Here is a 26,456-nt window from a genome sequence, read left to right as displayed (position 1 = left end):
CATCTGTCTATCTATAACAAGCCGTGACGACCTCTCTGGCGTAGTTTGTAATGCGAGATGTAATAGAGAGGTCCTGGTTTCGATGCATTTTCGTTATTTTAAAACTAGCAGACGCCCGCGACTTCGTCTGCGTGGAATTTAGTTTTTTCACAAATCCCTCGGGAACCATGGATTTTTCCGGGATAAAAAGTAGCCTATGTGTTAATCCAGGCTAAAATATATCTCAATACCAAATTTCAGCTAATTCGGTTCAGTAGTCGAGGTGTGAAAGAGTAACAAACATTCATGTCATCAAAATCATCAGTTTTCGCAAATCTCGGGGAAACCATGGATAAAAAGTAAAAGTCTATGTGTTAATCCAGAGGTAAATCTATTTCCATTCTAAATTTCAGCCAAATCGCTTCAGTAGTAGCGACGTTAAAGAGTAACAAACATCAAAACATCCATACAAACTTTCGCGTTTATAATATTATTATTTAAAGTATAAAGAGAGAAGAACAGAGAACTTCAGAACATCCGTGTCATCCTGGCGCAGGGCCATGCTAATCTTCTCTGTCTACGCTTCTCGACTTCAGTGATTTTTCTGGTAGAGGCAGCTTGAGTGGTCAGCCCCGACAAATTAATAAAAATTAATAAAATGTGCACTATTATATGGTGCACATTTTATTAATTTATTTCTCAAACCTGCCAACCCAATATTGAATGAAAGGCAATAATACAGTAAAAATATGTTTAATCATATAGATTGAATAAATATTATTTTGTAGGTACCTACTTTTACAAAGAGGGAACTGAACAGTTCCAAGCGACTGACGCCAAAGATATGATCCGACCAGAAAAAAAAATGTGGTATGTAGCAAATGGGCACAGCGAAATAGATAAATTAACGCTAGACATGTAACCACAACAAAAACTACGCCGACCACTTCTTACAAAACACACATAATTGAGGTGGTTCATCCTAAGAACGGGTAATAACACGAAAACTTGAATATTACTATGTTACACTTGGGTACAATCTCAAACATGCAAATCAAAACGAGCAAGAAGTTGCTAGAATGCATGGTAACACTAACTAGTCTCGACTAAATAACTAATACGCACTCGAGTATGCATATTTTATTCATTCGAAATACTTATTGCCTGTCGAATAGTGGCCAATCTTAAAAGCAAATACGGAATTTGCGTTTAAAGTTGGATCTTTCTGAGCATACAAAACGGACAGGCTATGTCTCTACACTTTAGTAAATAAATAAAATAGAAAAAAAATATTTCACGACAGTTTCATTTAATTTTTTACGTTGTTCAATAAAAAAATTCAAGATGAAAAATTATTTCGTTTAAAAGCAAATACCAAGCAAACAACATTCCTAACCCATTTCCATAAATGATGCGTTCTTTATCTATTAATTTTAGAAAAAAGAAAAACAATTTGAAGTAAATCTATCTCTAACTTGGTGAAATCGAACAATTAATTCTTTGTATTAGAAATATCCAAGTAGGTAACAATTTCCAAGTAGCACGAGTTTTAGATAAGTTGAAGATGAAAAGTTAATCTAAAAATTAAAAAAAAAATGGTTACGTTTCCTTCATAAAAAAATAAAAGAGGGTGTTTGAACTATTTTTTAATCGAACTGCTGGTCAAAATTGTATACAGGGCGTATCTCATAAATGCACCTCTACAGAAAATGTATAACGTTTCCTCAACACAAGTGATTAGAGAACTTTCTCCATCTTAAAAGTCGTATTAAAATCAATCCGGCATGTAACACTTGATAAAATTATGTATGACATAACGAACATCATGGCGACAAAGTAAACGCTGTAGGTTCTAATTTAACCATATCAATTTTATAACCGCAATGCGTTCAGACTGCAAAGTCCACGGCAATCTCAGCTAGATACAGAGACACGGACTTTCACTTGAGATCTGCGTCTGACCATGACAAGCGTACATTAAATTGTTATGACGATCCATAAAATGTACATGATACATTTTTTTTTTACTTTACTTAATAGTAACCTTAACACAATGCTATAGAGAGAAACAATATACCTATAATATAGGAAAACATTGTTTTGCTATAATATGTACAGGTACCTAAATTTTGTTAAAATCGGTCAAGCCGTTTTCGAAGAGTGCGACTATTTTTATATATTTATATGTATATAAGACAATCTAATCCTTTGTTTGTTGAAGAATCATAGTCACCCACATAGCTCAACGAGGCTGAAAGCTGAAGTGGCAAGGAGCGGGTCACATAGGCCGAAGAGCCGATAGACGTTGGGATCCCAAGGTGTTGGAATAGCGACCCCGCACTAGAAAGTGCAGTGTTGGTCAACCTCCGCCAGGTGGACTGACGACATCAAGCGAGTCGCAGGGATTCGCTAGACGCAGGCGGCTCACTATCGTGATGTTTGGAAGTCCCTACAAAAGGCCTATGTCCTGCAGTGGATGTCTATACGCTGATATGATGATGAAACCTTTGTATTTTAAAACTAATAAAATCAAGTACAAGTAACTGCAAGATATTACAAAACAATGCATGGTGGGATCTTCTGCGTTTATATTTACGATTCCACGCGTATGAAGTCTTGGACGTAAAAAAATTGAAAATATTTTAGTATTGACAGATATACTCGAAGCCGAGTATATTGCATAACTAAAGTGCAATGCGTCTTTTTTGGTTACGATTTAAATGTAACTAGATGCAATAAATCAGTTTTATTATTACATCATTTTATTTATCCCACATTTGGTCTAAATGCTAGATAATGAGACCGAAAGCCATTTTAGTAAAATGAATTGCGCAATCATTAGTACCAGTAGCTGTCTCTACCAAATCTATAAACAATAAAAGACAAGTCTAAACATACAACATTCCTTTCCTACAAGAAATACTATGAACTACTCTACTCAATTATGTTTGTAAGCGATTTGATTTTCGGTCAAGCCATAAGTACCTTTTTACTGCAGATGTAGAGCTTATAGAGCTACAAAGAAACTGGGTTTATTAATTCTAACTCTACGCGTATACATCACTGTCTTCAGCCTTACTCAAATCAGAGCTACCAAACCTAAGTTAGCTAAATTGCATAAGTGCAGCTAAGGTAACACTAAAATTTACATATACAGGGTGCTCGGGAGTATTTCCCATAACGTCACAGTGTTGATGAGTCCACTTATAGGAGCCGAACTGCGTAACAAATATATTTTTTGTTGTTTTATGTTATTTTAATAATCGTTTTCATAAAAAGTTATTAAAATAATTTCGACTATCCATATAACACATGCCTTTATCCATTCTTGCATTTTAAAATACGTAAAACTTGGCTACGTCATAATTATAAGGATGCGTATAAGGTTTTTAAGATCTATTTACAAAAGAAATATTATTTACCCCGAAAATATTAATTTTTAGGACACATGTCCCTTGAACATTTTAAATGATTTTTTGGAAAATAATTTTACGTAACCCCAGAGTTATGGGAAATACTCCCCAGCACCCTGTATATCTCTCCGCCGCAAATGAGCAACCATGTGCCATGCAAACAAATAATTTGTATCTTACATTCCCACCAATTATTGTTGTACCTACATAACATAGGAAATGGCGTTTTACGATATTCTTAAATAAGTGTTGTTCACGCAACATGTGCGAGATAATATCAATTGTACATGTTTGCTCAGATCAAAATCACTTTGGAGTAAATTACGCTTTCTATTAGACTCCTGATATGATTATAGGAAGTCATGCGTGTATGGTACGAGTAGCTTTTAATATAAGCACGCGTTACTTTGAGGAAGTCTGTCATATCTTTCCCTATTTGCCGCGGAAATCCGTCAAACCGTCAATTCAAAGCTAGTTTATCTGACACAGGATCATTTTCGGAAGATCTACTTGACTAAACTTAATTCAAAACATATTGCCCTTCGAGTCGAAATCATCAGCTGTATCCGTCCACTGCTGAACATAGGCCATTCCTCCGCCTACTCATCCAGCCACTTCCCACTACTACAATATTTTTAATATCGTTCTTAACATCTATCTGGAGGGCGTCCTACACTAGGCAAATGTTCTTCACTCCAAAACACGTATGTTCTAGCAGCCATCTGTTTTGAACCACGACCTGACTATTGAGGCTTAATTTAATGTAGTTTTCGACATCAACTAAGGTTCTTAAAGCTAACTTAGAGTGATATCAACAGTTACATAACTACGTATCCTACGTAGAAAGCAAACGGTTCACTTCTAATTATGTTATTCTTAAAGCTTCAAAATTCTACGAGGTCCCAAAAACTTGACCTCATTGTACCTAGTTACCAGTAAGCTGTAAAATTATCGTCATCATCATTATCAACCCATATTCGACTCACTGCTGAGCTCGAGTCTCCTCTCAGATTGAGAGGGGTTAGGCCACGCTGGCCTTAACTGGCTATGCGCATTGGCAGACAGAATTAAGAAAATTCTCTGGTATGCAGGTTTCCTGACAATGATTTTCCTTTGTCACCGTTTGAGACACGTGATCACGGCTCTGTAAAATTATACTCAACAAGTATTTGGATAAATCCTTGCTTGGAGTCCCAGTATTCCATTAAGCATAATAAAATAAGTGCAACGTCCATTGATACTTCACAATCAACGATCGCAATTCGCAGATCTGCAGGGTTATTATGTAACTCGGTGTACCATTCAAGTAATCAGTCACTACATCATTTTTCATCGTATTTTCGTTTTTGCAATCATCTAACATTGTGTTTTTAATGAAATAACACAATAATTGTCATTTTACGGAAAGTAACATTAGTCTCGTAGTGGTAGTAGCAGGTAGTAACGTTATTTCAACGAAAACCTGATATTTACGTTATATTGCTGAAATATTCATGTTAGACGATTGTTAAAACAAAACATCATTTGATGTAAAATGTGTGATGTAAAATGGCGTAGTCAAGGTAATTTAGTAGAAATTACTATAATATAAATGATCACAAAAACGAAAATACGACGAAAATCGATGTAGTGACTCATTTTTTGAATGGTACACTGAGATACATAATAAGGCCGCTGGCTTTAACGCGAGAGGCGTTAAACTCAATCCATGTTAAAAAAATCTACACCGCGTACATACGAGTAGAAATAAAAATGTATGGATGTACCATTGTACGTGTTTAAGAAGTATTCATTGTGACTCTTCTCAGTACGTAGAGTAGGAGTGAGCCCGTCTGCCGCACGCATGCGCAGTGGCCGAGCGGCGCGCGCGCTGTGTACTCGTAAAACTCTCGATTTCGAACTAAAAAAAAACATGTGGTGCTTCTGAAAAACACTAATTTTAGGATCCTCGCGTGGACTCCGACCCCATTTTCTATTTCGGTGAGTAATTATGTCATTAAAACCAAAAATACATATAAGTAAAATTGAAGTGTCAGTCTGTGATTTCAAAATAATTGTGCTTTTTCAAGTGTTCATAGTTATTTACACGATAATAAAACACAAACAAACTTTTTTAATATTTCAAAATGTTGGTTTATCTGTCTCTCTATTTATCCGGGCTAATCTCTGGAATGGCTGAACCGATATACAAAGGAATTTCACTGGTAGATAAGGAGGTTATAACGCAAGATATCTACTACTTATCTAATTTTTATCCCGGAAAAACCAATGAAAAACCATGGTACCATATTTCACGCGTACGAAACCGCGGACGTCCAGTAGTTGATGGAAAACCTGTCCCAACAAAAACATTAAATAATAAAATGCATTTAAAATGCGCCCTCGTCGCTTAATGGCGTTTGCAGAGAGGATTTGGAAAACACGAATTTATGAAAGAGAGAAATTTCATGAAAGTCGTTATACTCGTATAATTTCTTCGTGTGATTAACGTTGATTAGGACCGATTCGTGCGCGTTCGCATCTTGTTGAGATTTTTTCAGTACGTTGTTCGTAAAAATGGAATTATTAAAACAACAAAATAAAGAATTGTAAGTCTGCTAACTCTTTTTTTTAAAGAGAGTTGGCAGAGTCCTGTGTAGTAGACAATTAATAAAGCGTTTGAATAAAATGTATATATCCTGTTATGTCCCAGGCTTTTATTACGAATCTTTTGACAAATTATTCATTAAAATCAGTTGAGTAATTTCGACGAACATACATAGGTAGACTGCCAAAATCATTACCCTTCCTTTTGGCTTCGCCGTAGTCGGGTAAAAAGGTTGATGACAATATTAACGGAATAATTATAAAGTAGCCTTAGTACGAGTAATATTTGAGTATTTAAGGGTAGGAACTGAATAAAATTATTTTGAAATCTGTCAGACTGACACAAATGTGACTCTTTTACGGTATATCACTTTATCTATTGTTCCTAACTATTGTGCATAAATCACGGAACCCTAAAAAGGAAAATCAAGAAAGCGAGAGCACAGAGTTCCAACTAACATGCAAAAGAGCAGTATGTTTAAATTATTTATGGTTTTAAGTCGGAATGAATACGTAACATCACGATTACATTCCATTTTTGCAAAACGACAGAAACCAAACGAGAGCATAAACGAATGTATACGTACTATGTTAGCATATCGGCCGGTAAGTAAGTTCCTTGGAGGCTCTTCAAATTCAAAATTCGTTTATTTCACGTAGGTTCAGTTTACAACCACTTTTGAAACGTCAAATTTGACTTGAAAGAGATAAAGACGCGTATACACTACTTTTACAACATAACATGTAAAGGCTGGTACCTACTCGTATATCATCTACGAATATGTACTAACTACACAAAAATAATGGTTGTGTGTTCCCATATTATTCCATTTTTACAATATAAATATTAGCTAACAATGCCGTGCACAGCTAATGCAGGCATGACATTTCCTACTCTCATCTCCAACTAACATTAGTTGGACCATGACGGATAATAATAATTGGTTATATGGTTTAACAATATTCCAACAGATCGAACCCAAGGATTTTAATCCTGCATCTAACTCATCTGCGACCAGACTTTGTGGAGATGTAGTTTGTACGAAATTACGCAAAGAAAATTACTAGCTACTAACGGAAAAGTAATGGCAGCCGCCACCATTATATTATTTATCAGTATTTGGAACATCACATTTGTATTTTTGCATTGAGATCTTTATCACACAGTGACCGAACTTTGCCCGGAGTATCTCTGCGTAATCGAATCAAAAATGAGGAGATCCGTAGAAGAACCAAAGTCACCAACATAGCTCTATAAAATCAAAGCATAACTCATCGAGTCACGAATGAAATGGGCAGGGTACTTAGTTCGAAGAGCCGATGGACATTGATTGGGGTTCCAAGGTTTCTGTAGTGGCGACCCTGCACCAAAAAGCGCAGTGTTGGTGTACCCCTATTATAAAAACCATGAACATCAAGCGGGTTGCAGGGAGCCGCGGGATGCTGGCAGCTTCAGACCGTGTTGTTTGGATGTCCTTACAGCTTATGTCCAGCAGTGGTCTTCCATTGGCTGATATTGATGATGATAATTATGTGTGTGATTTTACCTCGATAGGTATTCCCAATACGGAACGGAAAATACATAAGTCAAACCACAGGGTACAGCTAGTGCATATCACTACATAGAATAAAACAAAGTCGCTTTCTCTGTCCCTATATCCCTATGTATGCTTAAATCTTTGAAACTACGCAACGGATTTTGATGCAGTTTTTTTAAATAGAGTAATTGAAGAGCAAGGTTTATATGTATAACTAGCGACTCGCCCCGGCTTCGCACGGGTGCAATGCTGATACTAAATACACTACAAAAAAACTGTGAACGTTGTACATAAAAACATAGGGGCCCGCTCCGGCTTTGCACGGATATCACACTATATTCCTCTTTTACGCTGCAGCTACTGTAGTGATTTGGCTGAAATTTGAAATAGAAATACATAAAACTCTGGATTAACACATAGGCTACTTTTCATCCCGGAAAAATCCATGGTTTCCGTGGGATTTGTAAAAAACAGAATTTCACGCGGATGAAGTAGCGGGCGTCCGCTAATCTATACTTATATTATAAAGCTGAAGAGTTTGTTTGTTTGTGCTTGTTTGTTTGTTTGATTGATTGAACGCGCTAATCTCAGGAACTACTAGTCCGATTTGAATTCTTTCAGTTTTAGAGAGCCCATTTATCGAGGAAGGCTATAGGCTATATATTATACCCATATTCCTACGGGAACGGGAACCACGCGAGTGAAACCGCGCGGCGTCAGCTAGTACTGTATATTTTGTAGCCGTTAGTAAAAGTGCATCGTTTCACCGGAAGATTGCGAATAAGACTAAGTTACGAAACTGTATTCATGTAGGAAGATGAGCTGCTTCAGCATAATTATCTGTAATAATAATTATGAGCCCTATAAGAGAACGCATGAGGTTATGAGTCTACTATCATAACACTTAACAAGCACCTATTAAAAATGTCAATACTAACGTAATGTATACGAATGATATTGACCACAGGTTCCCAAACTTATGTTGCACATCTCCCCCTTTAAGTATACTAGTAAAACATTATATGTAATAATTTATATATATAATTACATATAATGTATTGCACCTTCCCGCTCTTTCTTCGCAAGTTCTCTCGTCAGGGGTTGCCTGGTAGAGATTACTTAAGGCCGCCTTTGCATGCTAAGTTTAATTTATGTTTTTAATGTTTCAATTTATAATTGTATTTTTGTGTGCAATAAAGTATTTCTTCTTCTTCTTCTTCATCCGAAGTGACAATTAATGTCATACTAGTATGCCTATAACTATTATTTTTTTTAATTTAAATTATTCATATAGTTAAATTGAATGTAAATTTAAATAAAAACAGTACAATTTTCGTCCAATTTCATAATTTTCACAAACAATACAATTATTTTGGGAGATTTCATTTTTAGACTAATTTATCTTACTTTCCTCCAAATCTACATTAATACTTCTTTAATTTTCTCTGTGTTCTCTACTACCCCCCTAAAAATCTCAAACGCCCACATAGGGGAATTATCGTTTTCGTTGAGAACCTATGCTTTAGAACAACATAACCTTACATAATCTTTAGCGCAAGTACACAATGTAAGTTCACATATGCGTTTCACTTTCGTTTGTAAACATGTGTTAGATGTGTATATTATACATTACTGATGTAAGTTAGTAGAACATCCCCATCAAGGTATAACCTATGACAATTTATATATTTATTTTAATTTATGTATTTATTTTAATTAGTGTTATTTTCGATATATTTAATAAAAATTACTTTTATTATTTATGTATTAAGTATAATGTTTCCTCTCTTTTTTGTTGTACCTATCCATTTCTTTTGTTTACAATCTCTCCCACTGCCAAGGGTCACTGGCAGAGATCTCTTATAGAGATAATTGTTTCCTTGTCCACTGTTTTTCTTTTTACTTTTGTGTGTGACTAAAATTGGTACTAAATAAAAAAAAAAGACAAAACTAAAACATAGAGCGACAATCTGAAAATAAATCTTGTATTACAACACCGATGTAACTCACTCCATTCTATTCCATCAATTTGCTCCGGAACAAACACCAATGAAGCCTCAGTAACACTCCACTCTCTATTGTGGAACCCTTATCATTGTCAACCCATATTCGGCTCACTGCTGAGCACGAGTCTCCTCTCAGTATAACTATTAACTAATTGCCTAACTATAACTATTTGCCTAACCACTCTCGGGTTAGGTAAATAGTCCACCACGCTGGCCCAATACGGATTGGCAGACCTCACACACGTAGAGAATTAAGAAAATTCTCAGGTATGCAGGTTTCCTCACGATGTTTTTCTTCACCGTTTGAGACACGTGATATTTAATATCTTAAATTATGGAACCCTCCTTTTAATACTAATAAAAATTATTATAAACTTCAATTGACTCAAAAATTTGTACAACAACTTTGTCAACAATTGGTACATTGGTACATACGTGCCAGTCTACCAATCCACAGATATAAATCATTTCCTAAATAAAATACGACCGAGACGATTTATGAGCTTTCGTCGTAACAATGTATATTTTTTAATCAAATTAATTAATTAATTAGAGACGCAAGTGTCTGCGCGAGATAACTACGAGTACAAAAACGTAACGAGTTGCAATATTCATTTCAGATTTATTACTTGGCTCCGACGACGTATCAAGAGTTATCTCATCTTTGACTTCATTTTATACTTTCTTTCATTATTAATTAATTAATTTCATAATTTCCAAATAATTCATAAAATAATAATTCAATCAACCATCATATCAAGTGGTGTCTATATGTAAACCACAGAAATGCGTGTTAGAGACGGGACAAAAAATATCTAAAATTTACGTGAGTTACGTTCGAAAAACAAAATATACTTGGCTTTTCGATCACATGGCGTGACGTCTTTTCTTTCTTATTCGTTACTAACAGATGCCCCGCGGTTTCACCTGCATATTTCCCGCAGCCGTCAGAATACGGGGACAAAACATAGCATATGAGTGGCTTTATAATGGTAAAAGAATTTTTAAAATCGGTTCAATAGATCCAAAGACTACCCCTTACAACCTTACTTCTTTATAATAGTAATAATTATTATTTTACACCGAGGGATTTTCTTCGTCTTAAATCGAAAACCCACACAATGTACCCAATGTCTATTATCCATTAGTGTACGATTGTAGCAAACATTAAAAAAATATTATTTTAAAACTTCCTGTATTTTCAAACACCTACCTACCTCCTGGCCGGCTGGCCTTTAATTTAAGGTTTTTAATCCATGACGATCGCGATTAATCGAATCTGATCACCCGATCAGTACTTATGCGTGAGCGAGTGACGCGGTGACCGCCAGCGCTGCAAATAATCGATTCGATCAATCGATCCGCCTTGCTGAGAACGATTTTTTTCACCACACTAAATTTATTTCTCATTACATTAGTGCAACAATTATCTGGATCAAATAATCATAATGTAATGTAATTCGTAAGTATAATAACTCCCAAATCTATAGTTTTAAAATTTTTATCATTATTATTTATTTATTTATGTTACCTCTTGAGAGTGTCCTTGTATCTACGTTAACACAATGCCTTATTCAGTCAATTGAAGTTTATTACAAACCCAAAAATTTACAAAGTATGCCGAGTCGTCACAGCTGCTAGACGTTTTGATTACCTTATTATAAACAGAATGAATAAGCACATTTCAAGTAAGCGCGTCCTACTTATATTGTGTCATCAGTCGTCACTTTCCATCTCGTAACATAATAACAATCGATCTTAACTTAAAACGTGGGACGGAAAAGAAAATATATTGTAATATGTAGGTATAGTCAATTTCTTCCGGGAAACCCATTTAATTACACTAATATTATAAACGCGAACGTTTGTGTGTGTGTGTAAGAGTGTATTTTTGTTCCTCCTTTACCTACGTTGCTGCTGCTGTAGCGATTTGGCTGAAATTTGGAATGGAATTTGTTTTTTGAATTATAGCTAAGAAATCTGGTGGTATAAGAGTAAAAAAATAACATTCTATCCGATAAAATTTATTTGATCATTAGCTTTATTTAATTAGGATTCAATTATTGATTAAAATTACCAATCGAGTGCATGCGTTCTATTAGAATAAATTCGTAGCTGTGAATTTCATCTAAAACTGACCAGTTTCCTTAAAAACGATTATGTTTCACCTGACGACACAAATGTACCTATAGCAATTAAAATTCACTCCACACCTCTTGTGCGCGTGTTATTAATAAGGCATTTCGTAATAATAATTATTTAATTGTTTTACGCAATTATTACAAAAGTACTATGTATCATCGTAATATAACCAGACAAAAGACTTTTAAAAACCTTTTTATTAGAACGTACATGTTTTTTTCGTAAAATGGCTCAAAAAGGAGACATCGTCTACAAAGTGGCATATTTCGAGATGACAAAATTTAAATTGGAAAAAAGCACCCCAAAATCTATAAATATACCTATTTTCAACTCACGGAAAAGTTTTCAAACAAAAATACCAAAAATATATAGATTATATTATTGAATAAGAAAATTAATTAGATTCAAATGGTACCTACTACAGCTTGTGTTCTGTAAATTAGATACGTCTACAGTTACAGAATAGATATTTCAGTTGACAGATATCTTAGTAGTTGATACTAACTGTCACAAATTCGATCTCACTGGACATCTACTAACTATAAACTACCTCCCTGCAAAATTCCATCTTTGTACGGCAAACGCTTTACTATATTTCGTGATGAGTGAGTTTTCTCTTATATTATAAATCAATAAATATACTTAAACAATACACATCACTATCTAGCCCCAAAGTAAGCATACAGAGTAGCTTGTGTTATGGGTGCTAAGATAGTTGATATTATAATATTAATATACAATTATATACTACATATAAATACTTATATAATGTATAAATACACACAGACACTGGAAAACACCCATGTTCATCACACAAATATTTTCCAGTTGTGGGAATCGAACCCACGGCCGTGGATGCAGAATGCAGGGTCACTACCCACTGCGTCACGCGGCCGTCTGAATATTTGGATGCAATAGCATTAATCACACTAATATTATAAAGGCGAAAGTTTGTGTGTAAGTATGTTTGGTCCTCCTTTACACTGCGGCTGGTAAACCGATTTGGCTGAAATTTGGAATGGACATAGATATTACTCTGGATTAGCAGATAGGCTACTTTTATACCGGAATAAAATTAAAAGGGTTCCATGGGATTTGTGATAAACAGAATTTCACGCAAACAGAGTCGCGGGCGTGCGCTATTATATAATATTTGCTTAAAGTTGTGTAAATTTACCCAGAGGTGGCATATATTTTAATCCATCTTAAACAGCAAATAACCTTTTAACAAGGTTACACAGGTGACTTCTATGAAGTGATGTTAATAGAATTTATGCAGTCAATAAAGTGACCCTAAAATGTAAACGTTTTCACGTACGTACGAATAAATGTTTAAATTAAATTGACGGAAGAATAATTACATAATTTTACAATATATTTGCATCTCGGCTCGCAAACTCGCGTGATACTCGCATCTCATTGAATTGAGATTTTCTTTTTCTTTCGGATTAGTAGTTTACCATCCATATTCTAGAGATATTAAAAGAATAGATTTAAAATACTAGCGGACGCCACGCGGTTTCACCCGCGTGGTTTTCGTTCCCGTAGTAATACGGGAATAATATATAACCTTCCTCGATAAATGGGCTATCTAACACTGAAAGAATTTTTCAAATCGGACCAGTAGTTCCTGATGAATTTTTTAGTTAGTAGATGAATGAATCGGATTAGCGCGTTCAGATAAAAAACTCTTCAGCTTTATAATATTTGTATTGATGTATATAAAAATAAGAAATGTCTGTAAAATTATTACAATAACTTAATACCTACGTTTGTATTGAAAAAAATAAGAACAAAATAGGTAATTTCAATATATTTACTATAATTTGGACTACTAACGGATTTTTTTGCGTTTATCATCGTTTATTCAACTAAGTTTTATTTCATATACTTGATTATGTTAAAAAAATTTAAATTCTAAAATAAGCTTTAATTTATTGACCACGGATACGTATAGAAAGAAGTAGTATGTAAAATAAAGTGTTTTTAACGCATCGCACGCGAGCTAACAATATAAAATACAACTAAGTAACTAATAAACTATATACTGAAAAAATATATGCCAAACATGTCCACCGAGTTTCCTCGGAGAGGCAAACCAAAGAAGAATAAAAATCAGTATTTTTTATCATATTTTACTTGCTATATTCTTTGACACAATTTTAATTTATTAGCCATTGTAAATTGCGTTTTTTTTTTGTTTCGTAATAATATTAATCTAGATCAACTAGACAAACATTTTGTAATAATAATATATTACAACGACGAATTGCAAAATGTCGAGATTTAATTATTATTAATGGTAATAATTAAATCTCAATATTTTGCAATTCGTCGTTCTTATTGTTATGTCGCAAGTCGGTATACTAGTCTTTACTAATATTATAAAGCTGAAGAGTTTTTTTGTTTGTTTGTTTGATTGAACGCGCTAATCTCGGGAACTACTGGTCCGATTTGAAAAATTCTTTGTTAGATAGCCCATTTATCGAGGAAGGCTATAGGCTATATTTCATCCCCGTATTCCTACGAGAACGAGAACCACGCGGGTGAAACCGCGCGGCGTCAGCTAGTTAACTAATAATTTTAATAATTATGTTTTCTCTTTCATCTTCTTCTTACATATAATCCTACTTCACAAAATGAAAAATTCTCAATAGAAGAGAGGTATTTTTTCGATATATGTATAGGTATGTCAGAAGTAATTAATACCTACGAATTCTAAAAGTTTGTGCTTGTGAGTACAGCTGATATTCCTGCAAATTAATTTAATGAGTTTAATATGGATATCTAAAAAAAAATATGTTAATATTCTGCAAAACTGCTTAGTGAAGTAGATGAGTCATGTGTATAAATCTACACTAGTTTAATGCATTTCACCTGTTCTAAGAGCAAACCACTCAATTGTAAGAAACTAGAGCGAGTGCAAAAACTAACAAAATTTATTATAACTTGCAACTCATTCTTAGCAGTAAAATAAATTTTACGGTAGGGTAACTATTTTCACTACATTTAGTGCATGGTTACGGTTATGATAACGTTAATTAAAAATGAAAATTCTTTAATAATATTTAGATGAAAGTGACATCTATCTGTAATCAGATATATTTCTTCATTTATATATATTATTGTCACTAGATGGCGTAGAAACTAAAAGTTTCTACTCGCCAATAGATGGCGCCATTTCAGCCTAGTTTCGTTTATAACTTGAAAATATTAAAAACATACATGTTAGTTCTTAATCCAGTGTTTCCTTTTCTTTTTAAGACAGTGCTAGAAAATATATTTGCTTACGACATACGTTTCAGATTCCAGATTTAACGATTAAGATATTTGAAGCGCTCAACTCAAAATTAAAATCCACAAATCATTCATCTTTTACAAAAATCAATATCATTTACTGAATGTATGCGCCTATCCCCATCACTTAAAAAAGCTGGATCGATATTAATATTATTTTTGTGTGCGTTTGATTGGATGTCTGCTACTTACAAGTGGACATGGCAGATGGCGTTACGATACGATTCTAGAATATTGTTTTTGTTTTTGAGACAATTTTTTTTCCTCTTATATTAGATTTATAAGAAACATACTTCATAATAAAAAACTCCAAAATGTTATCACCTGAACATCCTTCAATATTTTTTAAATTAAAAAATCATAGGTTTTTGAATAATTGGAGGCCAACAATCGAAGATGGCAACGCCTGTATTTTGTGGTTTGCAAGTTTACATACTTTTTAACCGGCTTCAAAAAAAAAGGAGGAGGTTCTAACTCATCTTTACTATTATAGTAATTTTATGCTATTTAAACTAAATCTTGTAATCTTTTTCGTGTAACTGTTCGAAAGGTCATACGCAAAAATACATATAATATAATTCTTTTAAGTAAATAATCGTGTAAAGATATAAATGTACATAACTCTACGGCTCTACATATGTACATGTGTGAAATCAAAATGCCAATTGCGTTAATAAGTTGCCTTCGTACGCAATTCACATTTTTATCAAGTAACTCAAGCCGGGTCCTGCTGCGAATCATCACTTGTGCACTAGAGTATTCGTATCGATATTTCATTTAATCACTTCTAGTGTCGTTTACAATAAATAATGAAAATTTTGTATGACTGGTCCATAAGAAGTTATACTTGACATCAATACACCTTTTACTATCCATTCGGATAGATAAAATTGCGTAGCAGTCATAACCACATAACATAAAAAACGCTAAAGCCAAATAATTCCTTGGTCCTACCTACCAAATTAAAATGTTTTATTTATGTACAGAATTTTAGATATTCGAAAGAAATAATCTCATGAAAAGGTGAAATACAAAAATAATAATTTAAAAAAGGGGGTACGGACTTTAGGCGCCTAGAACGGACGACATTTCAAAATTTCACATAAATGATGTCGCAGTCTGAGATTTATCTAAATCGGTAAAGTAGGTATACATGATGATCAGAAAATATAATATATCATTTTATGAAGTATACGTCTCCAAAAGTTATTTATATTATATTAGTTATGTTTTTAGAAATAGGTACTGCCTTAATGCTGCGCAGCTATGTTGCTTGCATAATTTAGACAGGCAGACTGTCTAGAGACAGAATCTTGGACATACTAGTATAACAACGAAGATTCAAAAATCTAGAACAGATTAAGTGTTTAATTTTGTTAAATAAATTATTAAAAGACATTGATTAAATACTTAAATAGTCGTGTGTGTGTGTGTTCTGTACTATTTCAGTAGCGTCCGAAAATCAAAGCTAAAAATTGTAATTTTTGTTACAATTTTTAGCAAAAATTAAAAATATTAGCAAAAATTACTCGTAACCTCGAATGAAAAACATCAATGTTATGCAAGTTAAGCCTTCATTTGGAATGTTTAAAATTCAACACATTTGCAATAATAGCAAAGATATAAAATATTATCATACTTAAACCCCCTGATCTTGGAAATCTCGAGAAGTCCAATAGATACAGGAGAAATAAAGTCGTACGAGAAAAATGAAGAGACTGTGACAGCGACTAGTTGGACTCACTCGTTCAGTACCGTAGCACGCCAGCGCACGCCTCCGATGAAAGTACTGGAACACTTACGACTTTCTATCAACTTTGGTGAATGTTTCCAATCGAACCCTACACGAGTTAGAAGTTTATTATAGAAAGATTACAGTATTTTTTGATGTTCACGGTGTAATTGGTAATATCAAATTCGATATTGACAGCGGCGTTTTAGAAACTAAAGTGTTGTGATCGTGATCAGATTGAGGTGTGATAAAACTTTTCGTGAAATCCCATATAAAGTTAGACACAATGGATTTAAGGTAATTGAGATATTTTATGAACGTATTATAAAATGTATGTAACTTTTACGGCAACAGAGTGCATACTTAATTATGTACTTACGCATATAATTCGAGTTACGACGGGAAAGTACTCTACTTTTAATTTCTTTATAACACTGAGATATACTTATATATTATAATTATTCGACTTGCAAGTAAAGAAGGTGGTAAGTAGGCAGTAATTCTGGTGAAACATCAAGTTAAGCTATCTAATAAAAGATTACCGGCATTTAACGCATATTTGCTGTTTTGAAACTACAATAACTCCTCGGGTAAGGCCTTAAATTGTAAAGATCCAGAGTTCGGTGAATTACCGTCGTATCAAAACCTAGCTTGAGCAAGAGGAACATTGGTCACGTCAAGAAGCCATGCTGAAATTCTTGCTTGTGAATTTATATAATTATATATAATGGTGACCTAATAATAATATAATGAGGTCAAACATAAACAGAACATTCATTACGATCTATTGAAATAACTATCTGTAACAACAATCAAATACTTGTATATCACAAGATTTGATGCTTCTGTCAACATTGGTAGAAATTCCTAACACGTTATGCTAATTCCAAATCATAATGATTGCGCAGAATCGTGTCTTCACCCGTTGAATCTCTACCTGTTCTCATTACACAATAACGGTCAATGAAGGCTACCTTATTCCACATGAGGACGCAGCGCACTGTGTAGAATTAATTACGATTGAAAGTTGCAAAATTGACCTTAAAATAACAAACCAAAATGATCAAGTTGGTAAAAAATATAATATTACGTTGAATATGTAAATAAACTTGAATTAGATTTGATTGCTTTTGTAAATGAAACATTAAGATGAACTGTATTCGAAAATGATAATAATTATTTTAGAATATAGGATGAAGGTTTTACGCTTACTCGTAGTTAATTATCGATTCTTACTGTTAGATTTTCTACTGAACAGGATACAAAGGAGCAAAATTAAATAAACAAGATCGCTACGTTTTCTAATCTTATTGGATTGAATTGAGATGATAGAGATAATTCAGTATTGCCGAGTCGATTCTAAATCTATTGTAAACCTACATCTACCTGAAACTTAAAACAAAGCATGTTTAAGTTAATTTAAATAAAACTTGATTTTGATGACATTTGGTATTCGTTGATAGTTCATGAAAGAAATCTGAAGTTTTTACAATATAGGAAACACGGTGCAAAGCTTCTCAATAATTTAGTAACAGGTAAATGTAAATGATGCTACATTAACTTATGAAGATTTATGCGACTGTAACTAAGGGCTTGTTAATAATAATACTATTATATAAAAAAATATCTTCTTTAATAACTTTCACTATTCGTGTACACAGTGATAGAAGATCAAAAAATGTTCGTAGAGTTTCGAATCAAACCAGCATTAACTCGGTCGCGTATTGATTTGTCATTGTCCAGATGGCTCTCATTAAAGAACCAAAACAAACACCATCTACCAACAAGCCATAGTAACCTTTCAGAGCTTGTAATACAATAGAAAGTCAGTTTCACATTTCTTTGGACTTCGTTTCCTCGTCCACCGGTTCGGCAAGATTCCAGCCACTTTACTTTAGCCCCGCTATTAGCTTGTAGGTTTTTTTTTACATTTCTTACGGTCATTTACAACTGTAGTTGCACTTAGTACTACATAAATGTCACATTGGTTTCTTTTTAAATACTCTTCGACAAAAATAATCAGGCATATTACTTGACACGTAAGAAATGTGAAAGACTTGAACAGTCTTGGTATTTCTATTTCTAGTAAAACTATATAAGCCTATTTATTACATTTGACATTTAGTGACAGTTTTAATAACAAATTACGTTACTGTCGGTATTTAAAGGACGTGATAGCCCAGTGCCTCCGATTCCGGAGGGTGTGGGTTCGAATCCGGTCCGGGGCATGCAGCTCCAACTTTTCAGTTGTGCATTTTAAGAAATCAAAATGTACTCTGCGTGTGTACTCTGTCAATCCGCATTGGGCCAGCGTGGTAGATTATTGGCCTAACCCCTCTCATTCTGAGAGGAGCTCAGCAGTGAGCTGAATATGCCTTGATAACGAGGTACTTAAAATTGTGCAAAGAGGAACAATATGAAGAGCTGCTTCACTCGCAAATTTCATTTCCGCTACCTATATTTGAAATTATTATATTTCAAAATGTATGTGAATTTTGCAGATGTGTTTTTGTAGGAAAAGTCAAGACGTTTGATTTAAACCGATATGTAATAAGTTTTCCCTACGATATCACGCCGGAAATTAGAGATTTCCGGTAATGTACCATAAAACCGCTTCCAGCAACATGTTTACAGATACATAATTCCATGTTAATTTCCCATTTTACGCAGTTTAAATTTTTCCGTGTTCTCATTCACTATGTAGAGATTTACTTTCATTTAAAAATAATATTTCAAAATAAAATAAATTTGAACATCACCAATTAAATTAATTATTATTTATTTATGTACCTATATATGAAATATTTTATATTATACAATCCTAGCGCGCTACCGTCCCAGAAACTGGCGTCTCATCTATGTTTGTTATGCTTAAAACGTCCATACAGTGGCTGCTTTATGAATAATCATCATTAAAAAACGTGTTTAACATGTAAAGTTTATTACTGATCTATATATTTTGCATACAATTGAAACTAACACAATATTCAATTGATACCACTAGCTGGATTATTTGCTATCTTTGACATATGCTATTTGACATATACAAAATTGAGATTATATGTAACAAAAGTCATCCGGTGCTTGCTGGTGGATATCACACAATAGGTAAATGACATTTTGACAATTGATTTAATGTTTATTTTAATAGGTTGTAATAAAGACAAAATAGTGAAATGGCCAGCAGTAATGTGATAAATCAACACAGATATAAAAATAAAATTGAAGCATCTGTCTGTGATTTCAAGATAACTGTGTTTTCTCAATTGCTTAAAGTCATTTACTAGATACTAAAACACAAAAAATTGAGTATCTTTTTGTTTGTCCGGACTAATCTCGAACGACTGAGACGACATTCACTGGTAGATAGAGGAGATCATTGAGCAACATATAGGCTTCTTTTTATCTCTGAAAATTCTCTGGTTCCCGTAGATTTTATGAAAATTTTCGCTAGTGTAACAATAAATGTTAAGGGCAGGCATCATAATCTTACAATAAGTGTCAGATAGTCAAATTGTAAGTTTTGTCACTCTCATTTTATGTCAAATGATAAGAACAACATTGTGAATATGCTATCTAACGCGTATCCAATAAGTGCTGAAACCTAAATAATGTAAATTGCCCTATGTCGTATGTTTTTATACATATCTTTTTATGTGCAATAAAGAATATATATATCTATGTCGATGATACGTAGATATGTCGATGATATGAAACGTACTGACAGAAAACGAGAGTCCCGTCTAATTCGGTGTTACTTAACTTATATTAGCAACCGCAACCTAAGTATTGAATCAACAAAACGTAACCCACCTTACGTATCAACTTTCTCTAACGCGGGGGCGCAGCGTATGCACTCCGAATAAAACTTATTACAAATATACGAATCCCTTTTTGGAAATTCGAACACATTATAACAAAATATTAATCTAAACAGACAAGAGTTTCAAGTTAACTTACCTGGCAAAACTCAAACCTTATTTAATACCTGTAAAAAACATTGGCTACGCAATGATTTGTCCTATTAACAAGTTTAACAAATTATCTAAAAAGCTATCAGCGGCAGATAGAACACCAGTTTAAATAATAGACTAGTTAGTTTTGATAATATTTAGATAGTTTCATCACTTTCGTTCACATTTTTCACATTGAGATATTCTATCTGTATTTACAAAATAATTGACATCCGTAATATTGTCCGCAAATGTCAAGGAAGAACCAAACAGCTACATGAGTAGGTATATACTCTAGTAGCTGTCACTAAATGCAAGGATAAACAATCAACGCACGTAGACGTATAGAAATGAAATCGGTGCCCCAGTTTGTCAGCTTCTGACGTTCGAAAAGTTGGTCATGACTCCGAATGGATTAATGACGACGTATTACGTGTGTCAATGCACGTACACTCTTGATAACTTGTTCTTTAATATGAGAAACTAAAATGAATAAAAACTGGGAACTGAGTTCTCTGAAGTGTCAATATTGAACATTATGTTTAATAACTTTTTTACAATGTATACCAGCGCTTAGCTGCAATCATGCCTGATTGTAAGCGAAGATGCAGCCTACAACGAACCCGCTAGCCTAAAAGGTTTCTATTGACTGGAAGATTCCCACGTTGTAGGTGATAGGGAAAACAGAAGCTGGAAGGACATTCCATAAATACGCAGTGCGAATCAAGAACGAGAAACTACAAACTAGAATGTATATTTTACAACATCATTATCTTCGTCCATAACAGCCGATGGACGTTCACTGTTGGACATAGGCCTCTTACATGGACTTCCAAACAAAACGATTTCGAGCCGCTAGCATCCAACAGCTCCCTGCAACTCCCTTATGTCCTCGGTCCACCTAGTGAGGGGTCGACCAACATTACGCTTTCCAGTGCGGGGTCACCATTCCAGCACCTTGAAAATTTTACAACATCAAATAAATAATTCATCATATTATAAGGTATAATGGTCATGATATACTAAATGATTACGTAGTGACTTTAAAACATTACAAAATAAAAACAATAATATTTTTCGTAAAAAACCTCTTGAGAAAAAAGTTCTGCATTAAACCATCCGATTCAGTAAATTCAAAACATTCAACTTTCTAGATGTATAGTAATGTAGGACGTTGTATCTTCAATTGAGACGTTTGGAAAAGACTCGCGTACACAGTATAAAATATCTAGGTTAGGTAGACAAATCTGAAATCATGACAGATTACGAATTCAAGTTAACAATTAAATTAAATTAAGAAACTACCAAACATACCTAATCCTATGATATAAACTAAATTACTAAATAAAGAGTGATTTGATAATAATGATAATTATTCGAAATATAAAACTACTCGTACGTTGTATTTGATTCCGCTAAAACCGGATGCTATCTAGACAACGCATATACGAATAAGTTGTGACGTAATACTGAAATTCTACAATTCTAATTGTTGCATTCAATGAGTGTACGTGCACTTCTTACAAATTGGTAGGTATGATGATGATAATAATTTATTGAGGGGTAGATAACCCTAAATAGTACCTACCTATGGTTATTTTTTCACATTTAGTGTTCTGTGTTGTGTAAAAATTATAGTATAAAAATACAATTGCCCTCGCGAAACAATCAAGCCAAGAACAATCAAAACGAGAATGAATTTACCTAATTGATATACCCGCGAAGCAATGTTGTGGGTATCAGCTTTACATTCTCCGATGTTATTAAGTAAACAATCATTGCCTATAGCGGAACAACACTTCGCAGAGCGTTCGAGGAAAAAGTCTAACAAAAAATTATGCACTGTTCTGAGACAGTCAACCTGAGATAAAGTTGTCAAGCCTCATATGTCTGTGATTTGCAATACATCAAATCAAAACGCAGCAATTTTGCTTGGTGAAAATAATACCTCTTTTAAACATCGCTGTAACAAAGAGCTCTACCTCTTTATCAATCTTTAACAGACTGATATACCTTGTAATGACGTATTCGTTGCTTGAGTAGATCATGAGCTGTAAAAATACATTTAATGTATACAAACCACTTAAGTGTTTGTAATATCAGAATATGAAGTAAGCACTCGCAGATTGCAGCACTTTATTGCAAAATGGTAGGCAAAAGGTCAGCTAAACACAAAATACCATCACTCGTCTCGATTCGTTTTACAACAGAATAAACTTGCCACCTGTCGTAATACGCGCTATTGTTACTATTCAGTATTACAGTAAATATTATAGTAGATAGTACAGTAAATATTATCTTTTGGCATAGAAGAGAAGTCAGTCGATGAAAAGGAGTACTTCGTCAGGGTTGCTAAGGGAGGAACCGCATTGGCATAGTATTAAAAATAAAGACCATAAAATGACATACATATTTAAAAATTCTTTGCTATACAGTTCCTAACCACGCAAGTCCTACTGCTTAACTTTTTTTTTAATGCCACTGAATTTAACTCTTTTCACTGTTGTTAATATTAAATTAAAGATAATAGTACTTATAATAATAATATTAGATTATAATAGATACTTTGACACTTAATTTATGCTAGACGCAGTTTGCAATATCACAAAACATAATAACTATAATATTAAAGCAGTATATTAAGTAGGTAAGTAGATTTAAAGTATTTTAAATTCAGATTCCTTTGTGAAATAAAACCTGTATTATTGAGGGCGGTCAAACCACGACTCAATTTTGGAGCTAAAAATTGAAAAGACATGCGGGTCTTTCACCATATAAAATGTAATATTTTCGAACTTTAACTACTATATTAAGTAGACTTGAACGCATTATTATATATAATTAAGTAATTAAATGGGAAGTACCATTGTTAAAAATCAAAAATGATTACAAAAGAAATACAAAGTTCCATAACCAAAATTAACTAAGTACAAGATTTTTTTCACAACCAGGCTTAATTACTATTTAAATGATAAACTTGCAATTCTTTGATTAAACAAAAAAAAAACAAACAATGAAAAGCAAAATCAATATAAAAGTAAACAATTTTGAATAACATATTTTTGTTTTCTTCATATTCAAATATTGTGGTGAAACACAATAGCAGCGAATAGGTTTTTTTCACGCCAAATCATTTGAAAGCGAAGGTAACCTCTTTCATGGTTTATTGTTTATCATTACATAGTTTTTACAAGCTTTTATTTAACTTACTTTATTAGTATAAGTAGATTAAATAAATCTGGATCATTTCCTGGATGACTGTGTGTACCTAAATCTTTTTGTTTAATTGTTTGTGATGAAACTTTCATGAGTTAATTTAGTTGGTTGTTGGTATACCAATGGAGGAGTAACCACAAAGATTTTTTACTTAAAAAATTCAATATTATTATTTCGCGGCATTGCCGGGAGAGCTATATGGAGATCGACCCCCCACCAAGTGGAATGACGACATGAAGCGAGTCGCAGGGATTCGCTTAATGCAGGCGGCTCAGGATCGTAATGTTTGGAAGTACAAAACCATTGCATTGGACGTCCATCGGCTGATGATGATGATGATTAAATAATTTACTAAACAAAATATATTTTCTATCATATTTGTTAAGTAAAGGCCGTAACGTAACGTAACGCCTATTACGGACCAACTTTACATTAATTGGAACTTAATTGAGTCAAAAGTAAATTAATGTTAACATTAATACAAAAGGTTTTGACAGTAACCGACCTTGGACTATAAAAACTTACAGACTTTCGTAAAGGTATAAAGACTAATACTTTAATAATATAACCCCTTCTTTAATATTTTTTTTAGAATTTGAAAGTAACTAAAGTAAACGTAAGAAAGTAAACTTGAAGATCACTGTCCAAATATTATAAAAAGTTTATGGACAGGGAAAAGTAAAGGTGATTAAATTACATGAAGAAATAAACAAATATAAACACCAAAGCTTAAATAGGTTAAATGACAATTGACTAGTGAAAGTTTATTGTCGTCGACACCACAGACAGGTAGGTAATAAAATTGAGAGGCATTATTTCCTTAGGACATTTGATTACAACATGGTCATTGCTCGTGCACGATCAATTAATTCCTAATTGTCCATTTGTAAAAACTAATCAATTATTAAAAACCTTTAAAACTTCTCACACTTTAATTAAACATCAACACGAACTTGTCTTGCATCAAATTGTTTATTAAATAATAATGTTTATAATTAAAACTGCAAATCTTAATATTTTGTAGAGAATATAAAAAGTACAACTCTTTTAATACCAATAACCGTAACGGTATAAATACAAGTCCGTCGACCTCTGATGTTTAACTGAGCTGACAATAGATGGCGCTCGGTCAAAAAAAATACAAGATAGCGTTGTGTTCACTTGAAACCTATAAGCAATTACAACGATTTTTTTTAAGTTGCCATCAGAAGGGTCTTAACTGACTCGACTGAACAGCGAGTGATGAACTCAGGATATGAATCTCTGTGATTCTACTCCGCTCGCTAGTAAGTCACCTATCGCAGATTTACTAGTCGAATAACTGACGCTGTTTTTGGCCACTTTTAAACTAATAATAAAGATAAACTCTTATTCTATTAGTGTTATACTACCACTAGTCACTACTAGAAAATTCTCATTCTCAATTTCTCAAATTCTCAGGTATGCATGCAAGTTTCCTCACGATGTTTTTCCTTCACCGTTTAAGACTGAGACACGTGAGATTTAATTTCTCGAAATATAATTATTATTAAACATGAACAAAAATAAGTATACCATTTACAACTCAATAATGGAAACTTCTCAAATGCGTATAGTAAAAAAAGCGTGTGTCAGCTCCGACGCACGAATGGAGTTAACTCATTCAGATTGACTGTCTAAATAGATGTATGTTGCTGCGCAGCAAGGAGCGCAGAATAGGTTGCGCACAAAAAACGTAACGCTGTCATTCATATCGAATTTTACTTATACATATTTTTTTCATACCGGAGGCTATATGTATATACAAAATCGATTCTTAAAGAGTAAACTCCAAAAAAGAAACTCATCGAACTATGGAGTTCCAGAGAATTTTCTTTCTCATTATTCTATTCTGATAAAATTTTCACAATATGTTAACGATATTATACAATAACATGTACAACAATTAAACGATTATTTATTCTGTCTTTCCAGAAAACACATCTTCGGCAGAAGGTTGCGATCGCGTGTCACATCATGGGTCAAGAGCAGTCGTACATCGGTCACGCCGGTGTTGCACCAGTGAAAAAATACCAAGACAAATACGAAGATCCAATACAGTATAGAGTTTCTCCTATCGACTACCGAACGAGCGACTACGAAATCAAAGATTATAAACGCCACAAAGCTAGACGAAGTGCAGACAGCTTCAAAAGTGACAACTCTTCAACTGAAAGCAGTGGATATCGAAGCGGTTCGAGCGGCTACGAATGCCAATCTGAGAGATCTTCTACTAGCGATTATTACTGCACATCTCTCTACAAGAACGGCCACTACAAAGCTATCAATAAGGAACTTTACAAACCTGTCAAAATACCTAAAGAGAAGCGTCACAAACATTTGTACGACGAAAAAGAGGAAATAAAGAGCGCTAGGCTAAAGAGCTACCTCAGTGACACAGAGAAAGCAAATTTAAAGGCCGGTCCGACGCCAAAAAAAGCTGGCATTAGAAATTACACCCCAAAAATAATATCAGCGGAGGAGCAAAGAAAAAAGTTAGAGAATTGGATATAAGACTGTAGCGTTTAATAGAATAAGTTGTAAATATAATTTTAGAAGTAGATGTATTTGGAAAT

The 26,456-nt window shown here is 33.6% G+C and overlaps 2 protein-coding genes across 5 annotated transcripts in view; one reads left to right on the top strand and one right to left on the bottom strand.

Annotated features, from left to right (window-relative positions):
* Positions 1 to 26,456, bottom strand: part of LOC112055976 (flotillin-2) — a 294,787-nt gene that overhangs the window by 116,029 nt on the left and 152,302 nt on the right. The gene's annotated exons all lie outside the window — the stretch shown is intronic.
* On the top strand, positions 5,204 to 26,394 carry LOC112049942 (uncharacterized). Of its 2 annotated transcripts, none has more exons than XM_052882909.1 (2): positions 5,204 to 5,372; positions 25,816 to 26,394. In XM_052882909.1, exon 2 carries the CDS (start codon positions 25,858 to 25,860, stop codon positions 26,392 to 26,394), a length of 537 nt encoding a protein of 178 aa, XP_052738869.1. In that variant the 5' UTR covers positions 5,204 to 5,372; positions 25,816 to 25,857. The 2 variants fall into 2 exon arrangements, with proteins under 2 accessions (XP_052738869.1, XP_052738868.1); XM_052882908.1 differs by lacking the exon at positions 5,204 to 5,372 and adding an exon at positions 16,709 to 16,990.

Source organism: Bicyclus anynana, chromosome 8 (assembly GCF_947172395.1).
Source record: "Bicyclus anynana chromosome 8, ilBicAnyn1.1, whole genome shotgun sequence".
NCBI lineage: Eukaryota > Metazoa > Arthropoda > Insecta > Lepidoptera > Nymphalidae > Bicyclus > Bicyclus anynana.
This window is presented reverse-complemented; position numbering and strand designations above follow the sequence as displayed.

Excerpts from the sequence above, each read along its gene's own strand:
- LOC112049942 (XM_052882909.1), top strand. The coding sequence starts at position 25,858 with ATGGGTCAAGAGCAGTCGTACATCGGTCACGCCGGTGTTGCACCAGTG.